The sequence below is a fragment of the Geotrypetes seraphini genome, chromosome 5 (assembly GCF_902459505.1).
Source record: "Geotrypetes seraphini chromosome 5, aGeoSer1.1, whole genome shotgun sequence".
NCBI classification, from domain to species: Eukaryota; Metazoa; Chordata; class Amphibia; order Gymnophiona; family Dermophiidae; genus Geotrypetes; species Geotrypetes seraphini.
In genome coordinates this window covers 150,040,927-150,059,663 of record NC_047088.1, presented here as the reverse complement: position 1 = coordinate 150,059,663, position 18,737 = coordinate 150,040,927, and the positions used below count along the sequence as shown (strand labels likewise).

Here is an 18,737-nt window from a genome sequence, read left to right as displayed (position 1 = left end):
TGGCCCGTCATCTTCTATGTTTCTATGAGTCAGTTAGCAGTGGATCCTGTCCTGTTGTGTTCATCAGTTCTACTACTTGTTATGTATAAGCAGAAAACACTATTGAGAATAAGATTATAAGACCATAAGAGTTGTCATATAGACCGAAGGTCCCTCAAGCCTAGTATCCTGTTTCCAACAGTGGCCAACACAGCTCAGCTCACAAGAACCTGGCAAAATCCCATAGAGTAAAACAGATTTTATGCTGCTTATCCTAGAATCTTAACTCTTGTCTTCTGTAGTGTGTCAAAAAGTCAGGTCTCCACTATAATGAAATAGCTTTTCATGAAGGTCCCACTGAGGAATGCTAGATAAGTTCTTGGATAAAGTTACCATGTTAATCTGGTTGAATGCACAGTCCTATTCTGGGTTAAATCTTATCTTCAAAGGACTCGGTAGATGACATGGATTTATAATAGGACTCTTAAGAACTTTTTATAAGAATGCTTTACACTTGCATATGGACTCTTGCTTGGGATATTTTGAGATTATTTGATGGTTTGGATTTTTTTTTTCACAGAAGAGAGAATGACTTATTTTTGATAATGAAAACTGATATCAACATTAGACTATATTATCAAGATAAGTAAGCATCTTTGGCCATATCCAAGATTTTATGATATTTAGTGAGAAGGTGCTATGATGCCTGAATGTTTTCATTATCTGCGCTTTTAGTAAGGAGGTTAATAGCACCATTGTTTAAGTAATTTACATCTTATTGATTTCACTTAGGCTCTCTTTTACTTAACTGCAGTAGAGGTTTCTACCGCAGCCTGGGGCGCTAAAAGCTCCGAAGCTCATAATAAAAGAGGGGTTTAGTGTTTTTATATATATTTATGTTGTTCTTCTTTTTTGTTTTAAATCTTAACTGCCAGATTGCATCCTTTCGGCCTCTCTTCTAGTTTTCCATTAATTGCTGTTATCAGCAGCACTTTCTGCTCTTGTGTTTAACATATATCTTGTGCCCTTGTGTCACATCCAAGATATGAATGTTTTCTATCTGATCTAAACAGATGGACATCTACTTCTTTTTTTTTTTTTTTTTGGGGGGGGGGGGGGCTGTTGCTGCTAAATAGATTATAATTTGATAGCGTCTTGCCTTTTATCATTTTTAATTGGATTGGTAGAAATCATTTGCTTTTTAATTTAAATAAATTAGAAATTTTGTTTTTTTTGGGGTTTTTTTTTTTTTTAACTTTTACTTTTAGTTTCAGCAATGAGTTAGATTCTTGATGGGTACAGCATCACACGGATTCTGTGGCCAATTGCCTTGGCAGGCAGATTACTTTGAAATTTGGCCTGTACCATACCACTGTTGCCATGGGAACGGGTTATCTTTCCCCAGATCACACGTGCTCTGTTGGGTTTGCCACCAGGAGTTATGGTGTTATTCTTAGCCTTGTACACATATGCACATCTCTTGCCCAGGTAGAAGTCTGTTTCATTATGGGCATAGACCCCTTCAATTTTCAGCAAAACAGTATACTCCCGCTGGTTCTGGAGTCCACGCTTATAGCTAGCAAAAATGGTCTTGGACCAGAGCCTTCCAGACATTTTGGTATGCTACTGTCTGATGCAGAAGAGCCTGCCCCGATGTCCAAGATGGAGGAAAAAGAAGAGCACGGGGCATGCTGGGAGCTAGAAATTTTGTTTTTAAGTTGATCTGCTAACTTTAAGGTTCCATTTTAAAGTTTCATCTCAGACTTTGAGTTTGGGTGTTAGTTAAACTTCAACACCTCATTAGTAATGTTAGTCGCAAAGCCGACCCATGCTAACCTTTTATTTTAGAACAAAGGGGAAAGGGAATGCCAGACTTTTTGTGGTTACAATCAAAGTGTTTTTGTAGTGTCAGCTTACCGTTCTGAACAAATGAGTTACCGTATCCTTTCTGCCATCAAGTGAAGGTAGAGAAAGACTGAGTTCTACCAGTGACATCACCATAAGAACATAATAAGAACATAAGTAGTGCCTCTGCCGGGTCAGACCAGAGGTCCATCCCGCCCAGCAGTCCGCCCCCGCGGCGGCCCAACAGGTCATGACCTGCCTTAATCACCAGAAGGGGCCCCCTTGCCCCCTAGGTTTCTCATCGAAGTCCTATCTTCCCATCAATGTCCTAACCCTCCGGCCTTGCACCTGCACGACCTGGTGAGCTGTCTATACTTATGCAACACCCCAGCACCTCCCTCAGTACCCCACGATCCCCTTTTCCCTCAGGAATCTGTCCAATCCCTGTTTGAATCCCTGTACTGTACTCTGCCGGATCACTTCCTCCGGGAGCGCATTCCATTTGTCCACGACCCTTTGGGTGAAGAAAAACTTCCTTGCATTTGATTTGAACCTATCTCCCTTCAGTTTCTCTGAGTGCCCCCTTGTACCTGTCGTCCCTTTTAGTCTGAAGAACCTGTCCCTGTCCACCCTCTCTATGCCCCTAAGTATTTTGAAGGTCTCTATCATATCCCCCCTGAGCCTCCTTTTTTCCAGAGAGAAGAGCCCCAGTTTATCCAGCCTCTCAGCATATGGGAAGTTTTCCAGCCCTCTTACCAGTTTCGTTGCCCTCCTTTGGACTCTCTCAAGAACTGCCATGTCCTTCTTGAGGTGCGGCGACCAATATTGAACGCAGTATTCCAGATGTGGGCGCACCATCGCTCGATACAGCGGCATGATGACTTCCCGCGTCCTGGTTGATATGCCCCTCTTGATGATGCCCAGCATCCTGTTGGCTTTCTTCGAGGCTGCTGCACACTGTGCGGATGGTTTCATGGATGGATCCACTAGCACACCCAAGTCTCTCTCAAGTCCGGTGTCTTCCAGCAATCTCCCCCCCATTTTATACTCGAACAACGGGTTCTTTTTCCCTATGTGCATGACCTTGCATTTATCTACGTTAAAGCGCATTTGCCATTTGTTTGCCCAGTCCTCCAGCTTATCGAGGTCCCTTTGCAGTTCCTCACACTCCTCCCTGGTCCTAACTCTGGCGCAGAGCTTGGTATCGTCTGCAAATTTTATAACCTCACACTTTGCCTCCGTTTCCAGGACATTGATAAATATGTTGAAGAGTAGCGGCCCCAGCACCGATCCCTGCGGCACACCGCTCGTGACTCCCCGCCAGTCAGAATATTGGCCCAGATAAGCTATATTGCCCCTTGGAAGGTTCCAGTATTTTTCTCTACCTTCAGCAGGCGGTAGGTTACTGTTTGGTGCCCCTTTGTCCCTGGCCTAGCTCCCTGCTTTGCTGGTCACAACCATGTAGTGTGATTTAGCCTAAGGGCTGCTCCTAGGCTTAACAGATTTGTTGTAGATCTTTGTGTCATCTGCAAAAAAGGCACATTTTCCTTTCTAACACTTTGGCAATATTGTTTACAGAGATATTAAACAGAATTGTCTCAGTGGCTCCTAGGGCCATTTCAGTACTCACCTTTTCTTCTTTTGACTGAATGTAATTTAATACTGCCCTCTTGTCACCCTTGGGTTTTGGCCAGGCACTAGGGACCTGTATTGGTCACTGTAAGAATGGGCTACTGGGCTTGATGGACCATTGGTTTTGGCCAGGCACTAGGGACCTGGATTGGTCACTGTGAGAATGGGCTACTGGGCTTGATGGACCATTGGTTTGACCCAGTAAGGCTGCTATTATGTTTTTATGTTCTAATTTTAATCCAGTTGACTATCCTAGGGCCTGTCCTCAGGCTGCTTAAAGTATATACTTGAATATAAGTCGATCTGAATATGTGGAGACCCCCTTTTTCCCCCCAAAAGGAGGAAAATGGTTGACTCGAATTTAAGTTGAGTGGCTTAATATTCAAGTGCCCTGTCCTGTCAGGCTCTGCAACCAGCCCACTCCCTGCCAAGCTCTGCACCCAGCCCCCTTCCTCCTTCCCCTGTCAGGCACTGCACCCAACACCCTTCCCTTCCTCCCCTATCAGGCATTGCACCCAGCCCCCTTCCTTCCCTCCCTCCCATGTAAGACTCTGCATCCAGCACCCTTCCTTCCCTCCCAACCCTGTCTGACACTGCACCCAGCTCCCTTCCTTCCAGGCATTGCACCCAGCTCCCTTCCTTCCCTCTCCGTCAGATTCTGCACCCTCCCTCCCTCTCAGGTGCTGCACCCTGCCTCCCTCCCTGCCCTAGCCTCATATCTCTACTGCTGATCCCTGGTTGAGGTACAGTGGGCAGGAGCAAACTTTCTGAGTTCCTGCCCTGCTGCTAACTGGCTGCCGCGAGTTTCCTCAGCCGCTGAGTGGCACGAGCAGGCATGTGATTTGGTGCTACTCCTCGGCGCTGAGCGGCTTCCTTATTGGCTCCCGCAAATTCTTGGGGATCGGCTGTAGAGGTATGAGGCTAGGGCAGGGAGGGGGGCAGGGTGCAGAACCTGGTGGCGGCAACCTGCAATAATTTTGGAAGGGTGGTGTTATTGTTGGTTCGAATATAAACCGGGACCCCCCATTTTTGGGCCAGATTTTTTTGCTCCAAAATCCCAGTTTATATTCGAGTGTATACGGGTAGTTTACTTATGAGCTTCCTATGAGGAACTGTATCAAAGGCTTTGTAAAAATCCTAGTATACTACTCCTAGCATGTGCCATTATGTTGTCTTGGATCCAACAACCCTCTGGACTGTAAAAATACTGACTCTTCCTTCAGCAGTATCTCCATTACATCTCTAGCTTATTTGACCAGTGTAGCATATTTTCTATGTTGAGTAACAGACACAACAACACTGCACTATAGAAGGAGTACAAGTTTGATCCCGTGTGGGTGACTGTAGAGTCCTGTATAAGGTATTAGCACAGTTTTCAGTGCCATTTATTTCAGGGTTTCTTAACTCATTATGAGCCATAAAATTCTATTGCCTGTCACATTTAATTATCCATCACTTTTCCATCCTAGTCCTTCACAATGTCATTGCAATGCTTTTCATGATTCATACATTTTCTAGTACAGTGGTACCTCGGTTTATGAGTGCACCGGTTTACGAGTGTTTTGCAAGATGAGCAAAACGTTCGCAAACTTGGTGCCTCGTAAACTGAGCTTGCCTCGCTGTACGAGCGCCCCCCCCCTCGCGAACCGGCACCTTCCCCCCCGCGATCCGGCACCCCCCCCCCCGCCGCCATCAGGCACCCCCCCGACGCAACCTGAGATCCCCTAACCCACCCGAACCCTCTTCTTACTTCCAGTGTAGCCTCCGCATCTGCACCGGCACCAGCATGTCCTGTGCGTTGGTGCCGGTGCCCGAAAATCTGCTTCCTGTGTCGGGCCTTGAGCATGTGTGCATGCTCAAGGCCTGGCACAGGAAGCAGATTTTCGGGCACCCGACATACTGGTGCCGGTGCCGATGCGGAGGCTACACTGGAAGTAAGAAGAGGGTTCGGGTGGGTTGGGGGATCTCAGGTTGCAGTGGGGGGGGGGTGCCGGTGGCAGCGGGGGGGAGGGTGCTGGTTCGCGGGGGGGGGCCTTCGGAGGGAGCAATGCCGGTTCTCATGGGGGGGGGAGCAGCGCTGCTGGCCTCGGGGGGGGGGGAAGGGGGGGGTGGGAACATATCAAAGCAAGTTTCCCTTACTTCCTATGGGGAAACTTGCTTTGATATACGAGCATTTTGGATTACAAGCATGCTCCTGGAACGGATTATGCTCATAATCCAAGGTACCACTGTAGTATCATCTTTTATTTATTCTCTTGGTCCGATAAAACGATATCACTGTCTGTATACAGTATTTAGTTTTAAATAACCTTTTTATTTCCATGAAGATTTCTTGTTCATGGCAGTAAAGATAACTGTTTCTAGAAGAAATATGTTTTCTCCTGTTGCCTCAGAGTACATTTGTTAACAGGGCAGAGATTTTGTTTTAGGCTTATTGAGCTTCCACACAGTTTCTACAGCAACAATTCCAAGCAGGTGGGCAATGTGAATAAAAGCCCTGCATGATTGTTGGTATGCAAGGGCTAATGATGTTAGTCATGGCAAAGATATTTTCAGACAATATTTTGACAGCCAGCTGAACTGTGTGTTGGTAATGGGGGTACAAAAGTGTGATGTACACAGTTTGTAGTTTGTATATAAACATTATGGTTTAGAATTTGTTTTGTCTTCCGATTGTCATGCGTAGAGCAGAATTTGATACAGAATGTAACCCTTTAAATATATATTTCCTAGTGTTTCATGATTGTAAGTTTTTGTAATTATGTAATATTATTTGTCTATGTAATAATTAACCCAAGTTTTTATTTATTCATTTATGTTTGTATATCGCCTAGAATGTAGAATAGGCGATTAATCAAATTGCATAATAAACTTAATAAACTTGATATTTGAGATTATTTATTCCTAAACAAAGTTTTGATTTGCATAAGATGAAATGCCAACATTGCTAGCCGAGTTGCAGTATAGCTGAGACTAGAAATTTTTTAAATAAATAACAGACCCTCTCATGCAGGGAGTCGTTCCTCAAGATTATGGAAGCAAGGCTTTCTTTACACATTGTTCTGTCAGTTTTGCCTTTCATGTCAACCAAGAAGACCGATTACCTGTGTTACATCCCATGGGATTGAAGAAAAAGGTGATAAACCTAGGGCTCCTTTTATCAAGCTGCGCTAGCGGTTTAACACGCGCTAAACTGCTGGCTGCGCTAGCCGCTAACGCCTCCCTTTGAGCAGGTGGTAATTTTTAGGCCAGCGCGGGGGTTAACGCATGATGAAACGTTGCGCGCATTAATCCCACTGGCGCGGCTTGATAAAAGGAGCCCCTAGTTTACAAAATATCAAGCAACTAAAGGTCTATCCAGTTAGAAATGCATGCTGCTATAGCGCAGATCATAAATGTATATGAAAGAAAGTACCTCAGAAATCCAAACCATAGACTACAATGATGTCTATTGGTTATATCTGGTTTGAATTCTCTTTCATTGATCCAACAAACCTTCAATGAATCATTTAAAGATGTATTAATACTTTCTAAAACTTTTTGGCTTTACTCCTTTCTTTCTTTTCTATTCCTTTTCACAATAAATGTATTAAAGAAACAAAAAAGTTTTTTTCTTGATTGTTTCTCAAATGGTATCTCATATAATGAATAGTAACCGCTACTAATATCAGAGTGCAAAAGAGTCCTTTTAAGAAATGTACAACAACTAAGAGGTGCTCTTAACATAACATAACATTGTACTTATAGACCGCATTACCAAAAAGTTCTACGCAGTTTACAAAAATTATAAACGCAGAACATTATTAAAAATGAATGAATCAGGTAGTCAAATAATTTAGAAAAAAAAAATAGGTCTTTAGCTGTTTTCTAAAGTGTTTGTAGGAAACAGCTGTAAGCAGTAAGGATAAATTCTTTTTTTTTTGTAAATCTTTATTCATTTTAAAGCCAAAAATAAGTGCAACATATTATACAGTCATTTACACTTTAACAGCACTTAAATTCACTCAGAATTATATTCTATGACAAATACATATATCATCCCACCTTCTATTTATCCAAAAATTTGCACTCAAATTAAAAAAAAAAAAAAATCTTACCACCCCCCTCCCATCTACCTACCCTGGATATGTATTATCAAAAGGGGAAAATCAACAATCACTCTTTACAGAATTTTGTCAATGGCTCCCAAATATTCATAAACTTCCTATAATGTCCCTGTTGTATGGCCACCATATGTTCCATTTTAAAAGTGTGATATAGAGATTCCCACCAAAAAGTATAATTTAATCGATCCCAGTTTTTTCAGTTAGAACATAAGAACATAAGCATTGCCTCTGCCGGGTCAGACCAGGGGTCCATCGTGCCCAGCAGTCCACTCCCTTGGCGGCCCCCCAGGTCTGTGACCTGTAAGTGGTCCTTAACCTAAATTCTTTATTCCCTATTCATTTAGTACCTATATAGTTACCCTCTATCTGTACCCTTCAATCCCTTTCTCCTTCAGGAAGTCATCCAATCCCTTTTTGAAGCCCAATATTGTACTCTGCCCTATCACCTCCACTGGGAGCGCATTCCAGGTGTCCACCACACTCTGAGTGAAGAAGAACTTCCTAGCATTCGTTTTGAATCTGTCTCCTTTCAATTTTTCTGAATGCCCTCTTGTTTTTGTGGCCCGGTTAGCCTGAAGAATCTGTCCTTCTCCACCTTCTCTATGCCTTTCATGATTTTATAAGTCTTTATCATGTTCCCTCTAAGTCTCCGCTTTTCCAGGGTAAAGAGCCTCAGCCTCTCCAACCTTTCAGCATATGAAATGTTTTCCATACCTTTTATCATCCTTGTCGCTCTTCTCTGGACCCTCTCGAGTATCGCCATATCCTTCTTAAGGTAGGGCGATCAGTATTGGACACAGTACTCCAGATGTGGGCACACCATCGCTCGATACAGTGGTAGAATAACCTCCTTCGTTCTGGTAGTGATACTCTTTTTGATTATGCCCAACATTCTGTTCACTTTCTTTGAGGCCGCTGCACATTGCGCCGCCGGCTTCATTGTTTTATCCACCAATACCCCCAAGTCTTTTTCTAGGCAGCATTCCCCCAGTACCCTCCCTCCCATCGTATAACTGTACATTGGGTTCCCCTTCCCCACATGCAAGACTTTACATTTCTTTACATTGAAGCTCATCTGCCATCTTTTTGCCCACTCACTCAGTTTGTTCAGGTCTCCTTGTAATTCTTTGCATTCCTCAACAGTTCTGACTCTACTGGAGAGTTTTGTGTCGTCCGCAAATTTTATAACTTCGTACTTTGTCCCTGTTTCCAGGTCATTTATGAATATATTGAACAGCAGCAGTCCCAACACTGACCCCTGTGGGACCCCACTTGTGACCCCTATCCAGTCCGAGTATTGCCCTTTTACTCCTACCCTCTGTTTCCTGTCCTTTTTTGTCAAGATTGGTGAGCTCCTCCGTTCTCGGGCAGAGGGGACGCTGATAGTGGGAGGGACTTTAATGTAACACCTAATCAAGAGTGAGATAATTCCACACGGTCGGCAACTTATAGCAAAAAAGATCGGAAGCAGTTAAAACTATTTATGGAGACCTGGGACCTCATAGATATCTGGCATTTTCAGCATCCCCTTGATCAGGATTATATGCATTATTTCAGATCCCAATACTACCTATTCCTGAATAGATTTATGGTTGGTGAGCAAGGATCTTGTTGCACAGGTGGGTGACTCCTCTGTTGATAATCAATCATGGTTGGATCATGCCCCTGTTGGTGTTTCCATTTGATTTTTACAGAACGAATGGGGCTTAAAGTACTGGAAATTGGATGATAGTTTACTTTTAGATCCTCAGCATATTCAAACTATAGGTAAAGATCTTCAGGAGTATCTGCAACTGAATGTCACTGAGGAGGTTTCACCCGCTGTTATTTAGGAGGCGTTGAAAGCGGTCCTACGAGGGAAGCTTATTGCTTTGGGTTTTCATGTCTATAGGGAACGAGAGAAGCGGAGAATTGAGCTGTTATCTCAGATTTATCAGTTGGAGAACTCTCATAAGTACAGGTCTTATGATCGGGAGCTGGAGTTGCGGCTTAAACAGCTACGCCTGGACTTGCAGGAAGTTGATTTAGCTGACATGAGTGTGACATTGCAATCTCTTCTTCAGATTTATTTTGAATTGGCTAATAGAGCAGGGAAGCTTTTGGCTCATACTTTGAGGAAAAGAACTCTACGCAATTATATCACTCGTGTAGTTCACCAGAGGTTGCATTGCACCACTTCGTTTCAGATTCATGATACTTTTTCCCATTATTATAAGCAATTGTACACCCCTGAGAGTGAGGTGTCTTCTGATGCTTTTGATGGTTTTTTGGACAGGGTGGTTTTACCTCATTTGTCAGAAGGAGAGTTGGAGCAGTTACCTATGCCTATAAGCGAGGAGGAAATTCTCTGGGCCATTGGGGATATGAAAGTGGGAAAGGCACCCGGCCTAGATGGCTATTTAACCAAATTCTGTAAAGTTTTTAAGCAATATGTAGTTAAACCTTTGGCTGCTTTTCTCAATGGCCTTGAACCGGGGGTTTTCCTTCCTCACTCTTGGCAACTTGTGGGATTTACTCTGCTTTTGAAGTCAGGAAAGGATCCTGCCCAATGTGGATTGTATAGACCCATTTATCTTTTGGGAGTTGATAATAAGATCCTCACAAAAATTCTAGCTTCTAGATTGCAAAAATACATGCCTCACCTAGTTCAGGACGATCAAGCGGGTTTTGTCCGGGGCCAACAAACCTTTAATAATATCAGAAGGGTATGTCATTTAATTTGGAAAGCTCAGCATGCCAAGGAGTCTGCTATTATTTTAGGAACTAGTCTTTAAGCTCGTTATATTAACGGGTGCTAGAATATATGTATGTTTGTCTTTCTTTATTTCTGTTTCTCTCTGCCGCTGGTTTTCTTTCTTTTTGTCTCTCTCTCTGCTCCTGTTTCTTTCTTCTTTTCTTTTTTTCCCCCTCCTTCCCACTATTTGTCTTTCTTTCTGTCTGTCTCTCTCCCTGCCCCCTATGTAGCATCATTTATTTCCCCCCTCCACTTTCCTGTGCAGTAGCTACATCAGCATTCTCTCCCCCTCCATTTCCCTGTGCAGCAGCATTTCCCTCCCACCCCACTTCCCTGTGCATCATTTTCTTCCCCCCCTATTTCCCTGTGCAGCAGCTACATCAGCATTCCCTCCCCTGTCCATTTTCCTGTGCACCAGTTGTAATTTTTTTTGAGACCGTGATAAGGGAAGGTGGGGGGTCCGGCAAGCGACTAAGGAAACCCGCCAGATTGTGGAAAGGGAGGTTTGGATGGTAGGGTCAGACTGCAGTGGGAGGTTTGGATGGGAGAGTCAACAGGGGTTCAGGTGTGTAGAGAAGGTTAGTGTGGTGTTGGGGTGGAGGTGGGGGGGGGGGGTGAGTTGTGATCTCCAGGGACTGTGATGATATATACAATATACATTGATTTTCAAGGGTGAGGTGGGGAGGTGGCATGCAAATCAGATCATTTAAAGCTCACAGAATTCAGTGTAAAAAAAGTTTTGGATCAGGATTGGCATCGAGCATGCCGGCTCCGGATGACAAAGTTCATTTTTTAATTCAAAGCCCTTTACATTAACGGGTGCTAGAATATATGTCTGTCTGTCTTTATTTCTGTCTCTCTCTCTGTCCCGCTGTCTTTCTTTCTGTCTGTCTCTCTCCCTGGCCCCCTTTGTCTGTCTGTCTTTCTGTGTCTTCCCTGTCCCTGTGTCTTTCTCCTTACCCCTGTCTTTTTCTTTCTGTCTCTCTTCCTCCCGCTGTCTTTCTTTCTGTCTCTCTCCCTGCCCCTGTGTCTTTCTTCTTATCTCCTTCCCTACTTCCCTGTGCAGCAGCCGCAGCATTCCTTCTCCCTCCATTTCCCTGTGCATCAGCATTTTTTCCCTTCCCCCCCACTTCCCTGTGCAGAAGGCGAAGCAGAATTCCCTCCCCCTCCATTTCCTTGTGCAGCAGCAATTTTTCCCTCCCCCCCACTTCCCTTTGCAGCAGCCGCAGCATGCCCTCCCCCTCCATTTCCCTGATGCTTCGGTCTGGCCTGTTCCCTGCTCGCCTTGCTGTAGTGTATTTTTTAGTTGAAAGACATGGCGGCGGCTCCTCTCATGATCCCCACCTGCGTCTGAAGTCCGATGCAGGCGGGGATCGTGACTAAGCACAACATAAAAGATAAACAAGAGGGTTCCTATCTAGCCCTTCCAAGAACAGAGACTTTACTCTTTTTCAGTCTAGCTTCTCCTGCCCCTCCTACACTCACTACTTTTACTGACTGTCTATCCACTAAAACTCCCCATAGGCAGGCTCATAAGTAAACGTCCCGGAAAAACTTTTCTGAGACAGGCATCAAAGGGGAGAATACTCACAGAGGCAGGCTCCTGAGTGATGAGCGTCGACTCACTGAGGCAGGCTTTCAGGATTGCCAGTGCTCCCATAGTCTGCAGTTTCCTTCCTGCCTGGGCTTGCCAGCTCCTCAATGAGGCTACGGCATGGGCGCTCTTTTCCTTACAGCTGCATCTCCCAGCTCGTCCCCTTCTCTCTTCCAGCCAGCTGCTCCCCTCCTGTCCGCTGGCAAGACCGCGAGAGAGGAGCCTGCATGGACCGAACAGCCCGAGCCCCGACCAGTTTAACTTTCCTGCGGCTCCTCTCACGATCACCGCCTTCTCCGACGCAGGAGCGGCTCGTGAGAGGAGCCGCTGCAGTTAAAAAGAAACTTTGGCCGGTAGGGTGGGAGGGGGACCTGAGGATCGGCGCTGTCTCCAACCTGCCGCCGAGCCAGCCAGTGGACATCACCGTTGTGGCTGGCGTTGTGAAGGGGCAGCGTGGTGCGGCCTGCTCTGAGGGGAGGGGGGAACAGTAAGTAGAAGGCTTGGGAAGGCGACGGCAGGACTCCGCATTTGCTCGCCTGTGGTGACGTAAGCGTGCATGCGCACTCTTGCTGGCACATCCCGACAGATCAGGGAACACGCGGCGAAAGTGTGCATGCGCGCGTAGCATTTTATTATTATAGATTGATGCAGAAAAGGCCATTGATAGGATCTATTGGCCCTATCTATTTAGGCTATTGGAGAGGATGGGGTTTGATGGCTCTTATATGACCTGGTTGCGGATTATCTATTCTTATCCCTTGGCAGGTCTTAAGATCAATGGTCAGTATTCGGCAAGCTTTCAATTGGGGAAGGGAACTCACCAGGGGTGTGCCCTATCCCCGGTGCTTAGCCATGGAACCTTAGTGCAGTTGGTGAGGCAGCATCCTGATATACATGGCATTCAGGGTGGCAGAGTGGAACAAAAGGTTTTGTTGTTTGCAGACGATGTGTTATTTACTCTGGCCACTCCCTTTACTTCCTTAGAGGCGGTGATGACTTTATTTGGGATATTTGGGCAGGTTTTAATGGCACTAAATCTGAGATGCTGGAGCTTCTACTTACGGAAGTGGAGCGAAGCCATATTGCTGCAAGTTTTCCTTATAAATGGGCTTCTACCTCCTGTGCTATCTGGGAGTCAATTTGACTAGAACTCTTTCTGATTTGTATGTTGCAAACTATCCTGGCCTGGTTGCACATATAATGCAAGAACTTGAGAGATGGAAGCATTTGCATATCTTGTGGATGGGATGAGTCCACACTGTTAAGATGGTGGTTCTTCCCAAATTATTGTATTTATTTTCTGTTTTACCCATACCATTGCCACTTTCTTTCTTTAAGTGGTTGGAGAAGTGAGTGTTTTTGTATATATGAAATCATAGTCCTTCAAGAGTTCAGCGTAATATGCTCTTATCAGCATAAGCAACAGGGAAGTGTGGCGGTTCCCCATTTTAGAGCTTACTACCAATTACGATATCTGCTTAGTTGGAAATGGGAGATGTGGAAAGGTTGGGTACGTATGAAACAATTCTTTTTGCAGTGAGCGCCGCTTTAAGTTATTCCCTGGTTGCCTATGGACTCTATATGAGACTTGGCAACCACAGAAAATCCAACTTTGTTAGCAGCATCTTGGAAGAAGCCTGACCTTTCTGCGCTGAGTGTGGTGCAACAGAATGTGAATTATGTCTATACTATGTCTAAATTTAAACATAGAAACATAGAAGATGACGGCAGAAAAGGGCTATAGGCCATCAAGTCTGCCCACCCTACTGACCCATCCTCTTAAGTCTATACCTAGCGACCGATATTCCAGTTCGACCCTCATAGGGATCCCACATAGGTATCCCATTTATTCTTAAAGTCCAGCACGCTGCTGGCCTCGATCACCTGCGCTGGAAGCTCATTCCAATGGTCAACCACTCTTTCTGTGAAGAAATACTTCCTGATGTCGCTATGAAATTTCCCGCCTCTGAGTTTGAGCGGATGCCCTCTAGTGGCAGAGGATCTCCTGAGAAAGAAGATATCATCTTCCACCTCGATACGTCCCGTGATGTATTTAAATGTCTCAATCATGTCTCCCCTCTCCCTACGTTCTTCTAGAGTGTAGAGCTGTAGTTTGTTTAGTCTCTCCTCGTACGAGAGACCCTTTAGCCCCGAGATCCTCCTGGTGGCCATCCGTTGAACCGATTCGATTCTAAGCACATCTTTACGGTAATGTGGCCTCCAGAATTGTACACAGTATTCCAGATGAGGTCTCACCATGGTTCTGTACAATGGCATTATGACTTCAGGCTTCTTGCTGACAAAGCTTCTACTGATACATCCCATCATCTGCCTTGCTTTAGATGAAGCCTTCTCCACTTGATTGGCAGTTTTCATGTCTGCACTGATGATTACTCCTAGGTCTCGTTCCGCCGAAGTACAAGTCAAAGTTTCTTCATTCAAGGTGTAATTTCTGCATGGATTACCGCTACCGAGGTGCATAACCTTACATTTCCCTGCGTTAAAGCCCAGCTGCCAGGTTGAGGACCATCTTTCCAATGTAAGCAGGTCCTTTGCCATACTATCCTGTAAATTACATTCCCTTACTATATTGCATAGTTTAGCGTCGTCGGCGAATAATGTTATTTTACCCTGAAGCCCCTGAGTCAGATCCCCTATGAATATGTTGAAAAGGAGTGGGCCCAGGACTGAACCCTGCGGTACTCCGCTGGTCACCTCCGATGTTTTAGAGAGGGTACCGTTAATCATTACCCTTTGAAGTCTTCCACTTAGCCAATCATTGACCCAAGTAGTTAGTGTTTCTCCTAACCCCATCGATTTCATTTTGCTCAACAGCCTGCGGTGTGGGACGCTATCAAATGCTTTACTGAAATCCAGGTACACGATGTCCATAGACTCTCCCAAGTCTAGCTTCCTTGTCACCCAGTCAAAGAAGCTGATGAGATTAGATTGGCAGGACCTACCCCCGGTGAATCCATGTTGATTGGGATCCCGTAGATTTCCCTCAGACTGGATCGTGTCTAATTTGCGTTTAATGGGAGCCCGAGGCCTCGTGCCGATGGGCAAAATATAATACGGGGCTGGTGGGCCTCCGTGTTGCTCATCGGCCGGGGCGGTCGGGGGGGCGGTGTGATTCGCCCGACGGCTGATTGGCCTGTTAAAAGGCGTCAGCCAGCTTTTAAGCGGATTGGGTGCGTGCCGGAGGAGGTGCGGAGGCGAGGGGATTTAAGGAGGGGGCAGTGGAGGACTCAACCGTTTGGGTCCTCCAGGGCGTTTTTTCCCTCCCACCCTCCCTTTGTTTTTTGGTGTTTTGGGAGTAGTTCGGGGGCGGATCTCCCGAGCTATTCGGTCTTTGGGCTCATCGGGTGATGAGCGGTGGGCCGGCGGGGTGCCGTGCCCGGGGGGTCAGGTGACCCGGATAAAGGGGCATGAGGGACATGCCACCCCTCTGACCCTTGTTGAGGTGGCAGGGTCGAGGGCACTGAAAGTTGGTTTTTGGGGTAGCTCGGGAGGAGCTCTTGGATTTATGTTAATCACTGTTTGATGGAAATTATAATATGTTAATTTTATTAATAAACTGAGCTGCGGCTAATTCCCAAAGTTGTTGTCGTGTTTTTATTAAAAGGTAGGAGGTGTATCAGGGTGACATTTGTAGGGTAGGGGTGATTAGTCAGGGAGCAAAGGGGCACATCCAGATCCCGATGTTAATTAAAGTTTCCATGAGTTTACACACTATTGATGTGAGACTCACCGGTCTGTAATTCGCAGCCTCTGCCCTGCAACCCTTTTTGTGCAGAGGAATGACGTTGGCTGTTTTCCAGTCCAAGGGTACTCTCCCCGTGCTTAGGGAGAGATTGAAGAGTGCGGCTAGCGGTATCGCCAGGACATCGCACAACTCTTTGAGCACTCTTGGGTGCAGATTGTCTGGTCCCATGGCTTTATTTACCTTTAGTCTTGACAGTTCGCTGTAAACTTCACCTGGTGTGAACTCAAAATTCTGAAACGGGCCGTCCGCACTTGACTTAGCCTCTAACTGAGGACCGTGTCCTGGTGCCTCGCAAGTGAAGACAGAGCAGAAGTATTCGTTCAGTAGTTCAGCTTTATCTGAATCTGCTTCCACGTAATTCCCATCCGGTTTGCTAAGGCGTACTATCCCGTCTGTGTTCTTTTTCCTATCACTAATATACCTGAAGAAGGATTTGTCTCCCTTCTTAATGTTCTTTGCTAGAGTTTCTTCCACACGAAGTTTGGCCTCCCTAATTGCTGTTTTGACTGCATTAAGTAGAAAAACTTGGTCTGCTTACATCTCTTGGAAAGAAACTACTCCTGTTGTGCTTACCTGAAGATTCTCCTTGTAAGGGGGGGGGGACCTTTTATCCTCTCAGTTGCTACGAGTTGTGTAGTAGTTGGTATCTCTCACTCTCAGGCCTGGGGGGAGGTTGGGGAGGGGGTTTTGTTGTTGTGGAGGGAGGGGGGATTCTTAGGGTGTGGAGGGATTGCTTGGAGGGTTTTTTTGTCACATACTGAAGAGCTACAATATGGTTTTTGCCTGGTTTGCTATTGCTTTTGCAGTTTGTTACTTCTATGCTTTGTATTTTGCTGTATTTCTATTACAAATTTAATAAATAGATTAAAAAAAAAGATTGTTGGGTGTGTACCTTGATAGTCACCTATCGATGGAGAATCATATATTGCATGTAATTAAGGGAGTTTTTATGCAAATGAGGGTTCTGTCAAGAGTCAGACCTAAGTTATCGATGTTAGATTTTCAGATTGTTGTAATGCTCTATTTCTAGGCATTACAAAGGCAAGAATTCATGCTCTGCAGGTAATACAAAATACAGATGCTAGATTAATTACTGGGATGTCAAAATATGATCATATCACTCCCGTATGTAAAAAATTGCACTGTTTTACCTATCGAATTTTGAATCGAGTATAAGATTCTGACAATAATACATCATGTACTTTATGGTGTGGCACTGGAGTACTTTACTTGACTATTGAGAAGATACATTCCAAACTGGGAAATTACAGACCAGTAAGCCTCACTTCAGTGCTGGGCAAAATGGTAGAAACAATTATAAAAAATAAAATTGTGGAACATGTAGATAAATATGATTTAATGAGACAGAGTCAGCATGCGTTCAGCCGAGGGAGATCTTGCCTCACCAATTTGCTTGACTTCTTTGAAGGTGTGAATAAACATGTGGATAAAGGTGAGCCAGTTGATATAGTGCAGGGGCGCTCAATACGTCGATCGCGATCGACCGGTAGATTGGGAAGGCAAGTTGATCACGGAGCCCATCCCGGGCTCCGTGATAGATTCGTGTTGCCATCCCGATCTACTGGGCGATCAGCCTTCCTCTCACCGTCGTCCCCCACCACCCTCCCTCCAGAAGCGTCGGACCGACCAGCATTCCGCTCCCCGACGTCAATTCTGATGTCAGAGAAGAAGTTCTGGACCAGCCAATCACTGCTTGGCTGACCCAGAACTCCTCTCCAATGTCAGAATTGACGTCGGGAAGTGTAATGCTGGTCATCGTGCCACTTCTACAGGGAGAGCTTGGGGCGGCGGTGGCTTGGGGGCCTGTTCCCCGATTGTGGCGGCGGCAAACCTAGTGGCTTGGGGGAGGACAGGGAGAAAGAAAGAAAGGAGGCAGGCAGGGAGTTAAAGGGGGGGGCAAGGAGACAAAGAAAGAAGGGAGTCAGAAAGAAAGGGGGCATGGAGAGAGAGAGAAAGAAAGAAGGGGGCAGGGAGACAGAAAGAAAGAAGGAGGCAGGGAGAAAGAAAGAAAAAGTTGGGAAAGAATGAGGTCTGGAGGATAGGAAGCATACAGGAGGCTGAAAGAAGGAAAGAAATATTGGATGCACAGTCAGAAGAAGAAAGTGCAACCAGAGACTCATGAAATCATCAGACAACAAAGGTAGGAAAAATGATTTTATTTTCAATTTAGTGATCAAAATGTGTCAGTTTTGAGAATTTATATCTGCTGTCTATATTTTTCACTATGGCTCCCTTTTACTAAACCGCAATAGAGTTTTTTAGCGCAGGGAGCTTATGAGCTTCGAGAGTAGTGCGGGGCATTCAGCGCAGCTCTCTGCGCTAAAAACTGCTATTGCGGTTTAGTAAAATGGAAGGGAGTATATTTGTCTATTTTTGTATGGTTGTTACTGAGGTGACATTGCATAGAGTCATCTGCCTTGACCTAATTGAAAAAACCCCGGAATATAAATGATAATTAACATTTTCTCTGCGTACATTGTGCTTTGTGTTTTTATAAAAAAAATTATTGTTGGTAGATCATTTTGATTTGGTCATTTTAAAAGTAGCTCGCAAGCCCAAAAAGTGTGGGCACCCCTGATATAGTGTATCTAGATTTTCAGAAAGCGTTTGATAAAGTTCCTCACGAGAGGCTCTTGAGAAAATAAAAGTGTCATGGGATAGGAGGCAAAGTTCAGTTGTGGATGAGGAATTGGTTATTGGCTAGAAAACAGAGGGTAGGGTTAAATGGTCATTTTTCTCAATGGAGGAGAGTAAACAGTGGAGTGCTGCAAGGATCTGTACTGAGACCGGTACTATTTAACTTAATTATAAATGATTAGGAAATTGGAATGACGCATGAGGTGATTAAATTTGCAGATACTAAACTGTTCTAAGTTGTTAATGCATGCAGATTGTGAAAAAATTGCAGGCGGACCTTGGCAGATGAAATTTAATGTGGACAAATGCAAAGTGATGCACATTGGGAAGAATAAACTGAATCACAGTTACCAGATGTTAGGGTAGCACCCAAGAAAAGGATCTGGATATCATTGTAGACAATACAATGGAACCTTCCCCCCC

At 45.0% G+C, this 18,737-nt stretch overlaps 2 protein-coding genes across 4 annotated transcripts in view; one reads left to right on the top strand and one right to left on the bottom strand.

Moving 5' to 3' along the window:
• The window catches only part of NBEAL1 (neurobeachin like 1), a 400,332-nt gene that overhangs the window by 12,185 nt on the left and 369,410 nt on the right, over positions 1 to 18,737 (top strand). The window lies entirely within an intron of this gene.
• LOC117361097 (60S ribosomal protein L35a-like) lies at positions 1,261 to 1,593 on the bottom strand. Its single transcript, XM_033945973.1, has one exon. The coding sequence runs from the start codon at positions 1,591 to 1,593 to the stop codon at positions 1,261 to 1,263; it is 333 nt and encodes a 110-aa protein (XP_033801864.1).

Excerpts from the sequence above, each read along its gene's own strand:
- LOC117361097 (XM_033945973.1), bottom strand. The coding sequence starts at position 1,593 with ATGTCTGGAAGGCTCTGGTCCAAGACCATTTTTGCTAGCTATAAGCGT.